The sequence below is a fragment of the Setaria italica genome, chromosome IV, assembly GCF_000263155.2.
Source record: "Setaria italica strain Yugu1 chromosome IV, Setaria_italica_v2.0, whole genome shotgun sequence".
NCBI lineage: Eukaryota > Viridiplantae > Streptophyta > Magnoliopsida > Poales > Poaceae > Setaria > Setaria italica.
In genome coordinates, this window is record NC_028453.1 from 39,544,962 (window position 1) to 39,553,638 (window position 8,677).

The following is an 8,677-nucleotide window of genomic DNA, read 5'->3' on the forward strand; positions in this document are numbered from 1 at the left end:
ATTTGCTTTCGTGATGGCTATACAACCCAACCTGATTACATCCATGTAGGTTGCTATTGATCGACGAATACTGTCATCATGCAATTTTTGACGTTTCTCATAGTGATCCATTTCCGATTTGATGTGATAAACCACGTCTTTGGGACTATTTACAAGACCACGCAAAAGGAAAACCCACGCATGCCCCCAAGGAAAAAGTCTATTTTACACGTCATCATGAAGGAGAGCCAATGAAAACAAGATGAATTTTCCTTTCATCATCAATCAAGAAAAAAAAGAGGAAAGAGGAGAAAGAAGCAAGAAAAACCCAATCCAATCCAGGGATTTGGTGGGGAAGCGAAGAAAGGGGAAAGGCGATGGCGATGACAAGCAACTAGCCGTCGCCAAGCCGAACAACCACGGCCGGCGAAGAAAGCAAACGCCCACCGCAGCGGCGCCTCCCCCGATCCGCCGCCGCCGCCGGTCGCAAGGTACGGCATCCCGAACCCCCCCTCCATTCCTCGCTCAAATCCATCCGATCCTCCCCCCCCCGCCCGGTCAATTTCGTCGCCGCGTAGATCCGTCTGCACTCGATTCGATTTCAAATGCGTTCGCGTTTGCTTTCCCCTCATTTTCTGTCAGGAATTTCATCTCGTTTTGCTCAGTTCTTGACATTTTCCAGGGGGGGGCTCCATGGAGGAGCGCGCCGGTACCGATCGGTGCCACGCCCCGGCCGGGGAGTGCGAGTGGCGGGAGGAGCTGCGGCAGCAGCAGTCCCAGGTGGACGCGCTGCGGGAGCGGCTCGTGGAGGTGAAGGTCGGGATGCGGTGCTCCGAGGGGGACTCCCGGCGGGAGCTCGACCACCTGTGCCGCAGGGTGAAGACCATCGCCACGCTGCTGGCCTACCTCAAGTCCAAGGCCAGGATCATGGCCATACCGCACCTCGCGCACACCTCCTGCGGGATCAGGCTCCAGGAGGGGGTCGGGTACATCGACAGGCACGGCGTGCCGCTGGCGGATTGGCCCAAGGGCACCGGGCCCGGGTCCTGCAGGGGAGGTTCCGATGACAGGATGGCCGTGGAGGGTAGCGCTGCTGCTCCTGAGCACGGCGATGCCGCTGGGGGTGATGTGGATGTGGACGACATTCTCAAATCCATCCGTGTGGTGACGGATGTGATGGAGTCGCTTGTGAAGAGGGTGATTGTCGCGGAGTCGGAAGCTGCTAATGAGAAGGAGAAGGTGAGGGTGGGGTTGGAAGAGATCAGGAGGAAGACCTTGCAGGTCGAGACCATGTCGGCCAAGGTCGAGGAGATGGAGAAGTTTGCTGTGGGTACAAACGGGATGCTGAATGAGATGAGGCAGAGGGTTGAAGATATGGTGCTGGAGACCACTCGGCAGAGGCAGCGCGCTGCTGAAAATGAGCAGGAGCTTAGTCGGGTGAAGCAGGACTTCGAGTCGCTGAGAACTTATGTTAGCACTCTTGTTAGCGTCAGAGAAACTCTTCTCTCATCAGAGAAGCAATTCGAAACAATGGAGAAACTTTTTGACAGGTACTTTTCCACACTGTTGTGTGTTTTTAATTACTGTTCTTTTTGTTTGTGTATCATGAAGAATTCATTTTGCCTGGGACATCATCTGTATTCTGTTAAAAAGGGCTTGAAGAAATGGTCTAATGATGAAAAACATATTTTTTTAGATTTAATCTTCTAAATGTTAAGCACAAGAGCAGGACAACTCATTCATTACATATAATTCTTGCAACATATAATTTTAAGCACAAAGCACAGATGGCAGGGTATGCTTCTACACAGAATGCTTTTACTGTTTCCATCTTTCGATGCTTTAGTGACTCATAAGGCCTGGTGCAGTGCAGGAAAACCTACCAAATGTTTCTAAAAGTCAGATACCATCTTAACTCTTGCCCATGTGTCCATCTGATTTCCCTAGGGGCCAGGGCACATGGTTATTGCCCCTTTTATTTATTTTTAATGACACTGCATCAACATTACTTTCTTTCAAATGCACAATGCTAGTGATATCTAATTCTTACTATCTTGTAATGTGTTTGGGATGAGTTGTGGCTTTCTTCTGTTCTGTTATGAACCTCACCCTAACACCCTATCATTTGCTAAGTATGCTCTAACCCCAGCAGTGCCTACACTACAAGGCACTGAAATTATCTGTTCTGTTTTGAATTAAGCATTCAAATGCCATCTTCAGCAGAATTATCTATCACATATCCTCGCCATTTTCTTAACTATTGATAATTTCTGATGGTATTTTTTGAGAGATTCACCGAATATTCATGCTTGTATTGAAACCAGTTAATTGTCATGCATTTTTTGAATAAAATTGATACTCATTGGTCTGATATATACTGTTTTTAACATTCAGATAAAAATAATATATGTGGCTGGACATCCAATTCTTCTACCTGCTCCAATTTCTCTCTTAACTTAAGAAGATCTTGTTTTTCAAAATGTAATGGTTCCATATTCATGAAGATGCGCACCTAAATGGATACATAATTAAATGATTGAGTCTAACAGCCTGCTTTTACTGGTCTGCATCTGTACCAAAACTATTTCTTGCTTCTTTCTGAACCTGATAGGTCTTTCAGTTTCAGTCTGAAATTTAATAAGGTCCCTGCTGCTTGTATACTCTCAAAACTGGACATCTAGTTGAGAAAATGCCACAGGAGGTGAAAAACATAGTATAAGTCACATCTTAGGGAAGAATAAAAATATACTTATCCATTGTCTCCTGTCCATTTTCTTGTTCGTCCTTTTTTCCTAATTGATACAGGTATAGTCAGTTTGTTGCGGTCATAAAATTGTTCAGAGCAGTATGGTGAAATTCTCCTCCAGTCTCATGAAAGGAAGGTCCATTGCCATTGGTCTTGTTGCATGTGCATGGACAAATTTGTAGATATGATATGATGGAGAGAGCACGCATTGGTACCTCAGTATTCATACTGTTAGTCTTTACTACATACTGATAGTAGCTTTGGCAAACATTTAGGAGCTTGCCAGGAAAGTGTATTTTAGTATTTATATACTGTTTGTAGCATCCAAATCCTGATTCTTTACCCTTAACAAATCTGACGTTGAGTAACTTATGTTTGTGAGCAGGCTAGTTGCCAAGACTAATCAGCTTGAGACTGAGAAAGCTCAGAAAGAAGCTGAAGTCCAGAAAGTGATGGAGGAGAATGTGAGGCTACGCGCTATGCTGGACAAGAAGGAGGCGCAGCTCCAGGCGATGAGTGAGCAGTGCAAGTTCATGGCGCTGAACCACCACAACTAGCAGGCGATGGGCCTGAGGCGGCTGGGCTCGCCCTACTGATGTACCTTACAAACTACAATTACATTGTTGTGATAGAGAAAGAAGAAAGAAAGAACAGATGCCATTGGGGTGACTCACGCCGCTGTCTGAGTTCCATGGCTGTAATTCTTGATGCAAACAATTGTTCCCTGGCCTTAGGTGTGAGTAGTCTGCCGAATTGTAATCTGTAACTGACATTGTTTCATGATGAAGGTGTGTAGAATACTTGAAACGATCTGTCTAATTTCTCAAGCTCACTGCGACAGACAGTGTTGTGCTTGCTGGAAACGACGACGCGATGACGAGATGTTGCCGGCCATGCCATGCCGCCGTGAAGCTGAACATTTGCTGCAGTGTTTTTTTTACCTAAACTAATTTCCAGTAGACGGTAACTACAGTAAAATCTACAGTGTTTTCCTCCTGTGATACGACTACGAGTTTGACAGTTTAATTGACGCAAGTGCTTTATGGGCCCACCTGTCAGGGGATTTACACTTTACAGCACGGGTAACGATCTGTATTGAATGGAGCCAAACAAACCCGAGGAGAAGGAAAAGCCAGCAGCTGCCTGCGACGGCTTCCTACTGCGTGGACCTCGTGCTCCTCACGCGGCGGCTACTACTAGTGCTCGTCCTACTACTTGTACCCGCGCGCCCGGCCCCCATCCATTCGCGCAGAGAGAGCCCGCACGCAAACACAGAGCCCCTCCGATCCGAGATCTGGGCCGGCCAGCCATGGCGATTAGGGTTTGGCTCCCCGCCCTCCTCCTCGCCTTCCTCCTCGCCGCCTCCCCCTTCACCCAAGGTAACATGCACCGCGCGCCTCCCCCTCTCCTCTCGTGTCCTATCTCTCTCTCGCGCGCGCTTCCCGCCACTCAGATCCGCTCCGGGGACCTCCCGCTCTTTGTGAATTCCGCGCCGTGGCAGCTCTAGATCCGTGCGCGCCGCTCCTCCTTGGCGCGGAAATGGAGCTGATCGGGCTCCGTGGGGTTGTGCTGGAGCAGATTGGGACTTGCGGGGGCGAGTCCAGGTGGAGTAGATCGGCGGTTTTGGAGGCGTTGGTCCGATGTAGAAGTGGGGTCCTCGATGCGACGGGTCGCGGTCTTGGAGAGGGTTAGTTGGTATGCAGTAACTTCGTCTAGTGCATGCATCTGAGCCTGCATGCTGGGCTAGCTAATCATCTGAGGATTAACTGTTATCGAATCGGTTCGAAATTGTATGAGATTTCACACTGGCACACAAACGGTAATTTTTCAGCGGGTAACATTTTGGAAAACTGGAAATCCAGGAACAACTCCAACAAGTGGTTACAGGAATAGGAAGTATTAAGAGCTCCATCATTGTGTTCAATAGGCAATTACTATTGAGTAGCATGGCTTTTTTATTCCAAGTGTTCATACTAATGCAGCGCCCACATCTCATGTCTTTTAATCAGCTAGGATAATTTTTCAAAGTATCTTATCTCGTTGACCCACTTTCACAATGATACCCTATACTAGAAGCTCAAAGTGGATTTTATTGCTAGTGTTAAAAGGTATTGTTATGGCTGTAAGGATACCTTATCCTGTTGCACGACCTAACATTGCTATCATGGTTTCTCTAGCTGAAATTTTTGGGACCTACCGAGTTTGGTTGGTAGAGTAGGTTTTATGTTGTGCATCTTGTCCAACTAATATTTCCTAGCCTCCATTGCTATAATCGATATTACTCTGTATGCACTCTCCTATCCTAGCTTGTCTGTTTGCACTGAATTGAGTTTTCCTTCCTTGCTTACAGTTGCTAGAGCTCAGTCGGAGGAAGATGCTGCTACAGCTGAGGTTGTTGAAGGGGCTGATTTAGGAATTGTGGGTGATGATACTCAGGTTTCCAGTGATGAACCTTTGAGTCCTGCTCCTGGTGTGGAGACAGTATGTGTATTCCCCAAAAATGCTGGCAAAAGTGAGTACATTTCAAAGCACTATCAATTTATCTTAATAGTTCACCAGGTGTATGTGTATTTCTCACTCACGATAAAGTTTAAACCGAATCAATGCATTGTTTATCAGAAAGAATTACATGCATAACTGCATACTATATTTCATTCAGTAATCAGTAATACATCCTTTTTTTGCTTTGTTGCAGTTGTACCAGCGGGTGAAGAAACTGAATTACTGGTTGGCCTGCAAAACGAGGGTAACCATACCTCCCTTTACTTATCTCTCTCTCTCTAGCAAATCACTATTATGCCTACTTACATTTAATATAAGTTTTTCCTTTTTTTTGCTTGTGGCTCATGTTGAGTTTCATCTCTAGTAAATCAATGTTGAAGCTAGGATTAGTAGTGGGCTTGGGCTACATCTATTTATGTAGATTTTATTAAATGAATGCTTCATGCTCATATGTTCTTGAATTCTTTGCTCTGCAAGTACTTGTTCAATTGGGTAGCATGCAGTTCTGAAATATTTTCAATTCAATGTTCTGTCCTGCTAGTTTGTGTATAAGCTTTGTGTAATCATCGTATTTTTTTATCACCACTGAAATAAATTTGGTTTATGTTGGACAAAATGGAGAACACATGCTTGGCTCTCATTGGCAACACCAGTTTGAGTTTTTTTTTTGGGCGATGGATGCTTGTGTAGGGTTCATCCCAAATTGAATTGGGTATTCATTTTAGATGCTTGGCATTATAGGTTTAATCCATTTTCATTTGTGGCTAGAAGGAAAGATAAGATCTGTGTTATTAAAATAGAGGCATGGTTATGCCAGTGTTCACAGTTCATGTTGCTGTATCTAAGCAACTTCCTCCCTTTTGGAGGCTATGTGGACTCACCTTTTTTATGCATTTAATATTTTTGTTGCATGCTAATTACTGTGGATGGTAGTCTTACACTGTTTGCTTATATTGTGTTTACAGGCGAATCAGCTTTGAATGTTGTTGCTGTTCATTCAACTCTCCATCTTCCTTATGATCATAAGATGTATGGCCAGAACCTTACTGTTCAGGTGAGGTTATAAGCTCCGTATTGTTTATCATCTTTTATTCTAGCTGAAGTAGCTCTAACTGGTGGATATATGCATCATCCAACCATCACCCCAGTCATATAGTTTTGATTGTTGAGGGATAAATTATATGCTGTGGTTACATTGAGATGTAATTGTGCGGATAATGGGGGAGGAAGGTCTCCTATGGTGTTATGTGAGTGGTGTGTGTTGTGCTGTACTTACAACAACTTTGCTTGTTAATAGAATGACACACAGCTCTCATGTGTGTTCGAGAAAATTAAAATGTCAGGGGTTTGCTATTGCTTTGTTGATTTTCCTTCAGTACTTGTTTTTTTGGATCGCATTCATGTCTTGATCTACAAAATAGGGAAGACGGCATACACTGAATGGGTCTGATTTAGTGAGTCGGCGGTAGAGGGTGGTATGGTTTGTTTTGGGTGTCCAGAACGGGAGGTGTGAGATGTAGGGACAAAGGGTGTGTGTGTTGGGGGGGGGGGGGGTGTCAAAGCTAGTCGAACTATGTGAATCTTTCTAGGATCTGCTCATTCGCTAATATTAACTAAGTTGCATGGGAGGAATAGGGGTGCAGGAATAAGACTTAGAGAGGGTGCTTGAGTGAGGCGGAGAGGGCAGACAAGTTAGGCTCATAGTTTAGATAGCTTTTTTTTTTGAAAATGGTGTTAATAACATTGTTATTTCATGGCTTCTTTGTACAGAATTTCTTCAATGCATCAGTTCCTGTTTCTGTGCAAGCAACCTTCCCCTATACATTTGTTGTGAGCAAGTTCTTGCAGGTGTGTTATTTTTTCTCTTACCTTTGAAACAGTCAAAGTTCACGATATTTATGTTTCTTTTACCTTGAAATGACTAATGAATGATGATGCACACCTATACTTGAAGACCTAATGCTTTATGCACTTGCAGCCTGGAGCCTATGATCTAGTTGGTTACATCGTGTATGAGATTGATCAGCACCCTTACCAGAATGTATTCTACAATGGCACAATCGAGGTCGTTGAGGCTGGAGGCTTACTCAGTGTTGAGTCTGTTTTCCTTATCACCCTTGGAATCGCACTTCTTGGTCTCTTCGGATTGTGGGCATATGGCCAGGTTCAGCAGCTCTCAAAGGTAATCCTGTTTTTTGTGCTTTTAAATTTCCTTTCCTTGGGGCAATTTGTTCCTTCTGTAATATGAGCTGTTCAGCATTCAATAAGCCAGAACCATGGTGAACCATTAATTTAGATGTTTCTTTGTGATTATCTGCATCACAGTAAATACTTGTGTTGCCATTAGTGGATGTTCATACTAGATGACTAGAAGTGGAGTAGAGTCATACACACACTCAGCACGCACACTAATTTTCTGTGGCGCGTAATGTGCTTTTAGTTTTCAGCTTACAATCATATATGCTTTTCTCATTAACTAGTTTCGGCGATGATTAATGCAAACTCAACTCATGATTTGTATTTGTCGCTTGTCTTGTAGTCAGTGTACCTTTTTTTTTTTCTCACGAACTTGTTTCTTGCCTGTAGAAAACAAAGAAGGCCCCCAAGGTGGAGCTTGGAACTGGAACAACTGATGCCAACATGGATGAGTGGCTGGAGGTATGTTCTTGCTGATAAAACTTCCTTTTGGAAATGAGACCCATGTGTCCATGTCAAGGACTAACGTGCATTCCCTTTTAACCTTGCAGGGCACTTCCTTCGCACAGAGAAGCAAATCCAAGAAGAAGCAGACCTGAGTGAGGCTCCCGAGACTAGTTTAATCATTTGAGGATCTAGAATGAGGAAATTGAGGGTAGCCCTTCACAATCACAAGTGACTTGCAGATGATAGATGAGAACAGAGGTTGAAAACTGTAGTTTCGTGGTCTGCACATCTTTGTTAACACCATTTTCGGCCTTGTGTACTTTACATGGAACCTTTCTTCAAACAAAATTTTGTTAAAAAAAGGTATATGCTATCGCTGCTGGGATTCCTGATCTTATTTGAACTGGGAGCTGCCAAATTAACATTTATATGTCATTCGCGCCCTAGAATTTTCTGAGCAATGATAGACAATTTGCGGATTCATCTACTGCCTTGTTCGTTGTCTGACAAAACTTGGATGGGAACCCAGGCAGTTGGGTCTAGTCGCTTATCTAGTTACGTATCTGTGTGGTTATGCAGTTGCAATATGCACGTCCCGTCCTCATGTTTACCCTATGGATCTATCTGTGTGGTTATTTGAGCGAAAATTAGACCTGATGGAACCGTTATTTGAGCGAAAATTAGACCTGATGGAACCGGCAAAAGCTAGTGCCAGGTGCTCTAGATGGGGTACCCATCTCCAAGTCGAATCGAAACTTCCTCCCTTTCGAAAAAAAATAAAAAAAAGTCGAACCGAAACTTCACCTG

General features: G+C 44.2%; 2 protein-coding genes across 3 annotated transcripts; both read left to right on the plus strand.

The window, feature by feature from the left end:
* Positions 1–229: 229 nt before the first annotated feature.
* LOC101757969 lies at positions 230–3,552 on the plus strand. 2 transcript variants are annotated; one of them, XM_012845659.2, is made up of 3 exons: positions 230–470; positions 662–1,529; positions 3,111–3,552. In XM_012845659.2, exons 1-3 carry the CDS (start codon positions 242–244, stop codon positions 3,280–3,282), a joined length of 1,269 nt encoding a protein of 422 aa, XP_012701113.2. In that variant the 5' UTR covers positions 230–241; the 3' UTR covers positions 3,283–3,552. The 2 variants fall into 2 exon arrangements, with proteins under 2 accessions (XP_012701113.2, XP_004966454.1); XM_004966397.3 differs by having other exon boundaries at positions 288–470; positions 645–1,529.
* Positions 3,553–3,932: 380 nt separating this feature from the next.
* On the plus strand, positions 3,933–8,347 carry LOC101758382 (translocon-associated protein subunit alpha). Its single transcript, XM_004966398.3, has 8 exons — positions 3,933–4,104; positions 5,076–5,237; positions 5,421–5,471; positions 6,193–6,281; positions 6,998–7,075; positions 7,206–7,409; positions 7,814–7,885; positions 7,975–8,347. The coding sequence occupies exons 1-8, from the start codon at positions 4,035–4,037 to the stop codon at positions 8,020–8,022; spliced, it is 774 nt and encodes a 257-aa protein (XP_004966455.1). The 5' UTR covers positions 3,933–4,034; the 3' UTR covers positions 8,023–8,347.
* The last annotated feature ends 330 nt before the right edge of the window (positions 8,348–8,677 follow it).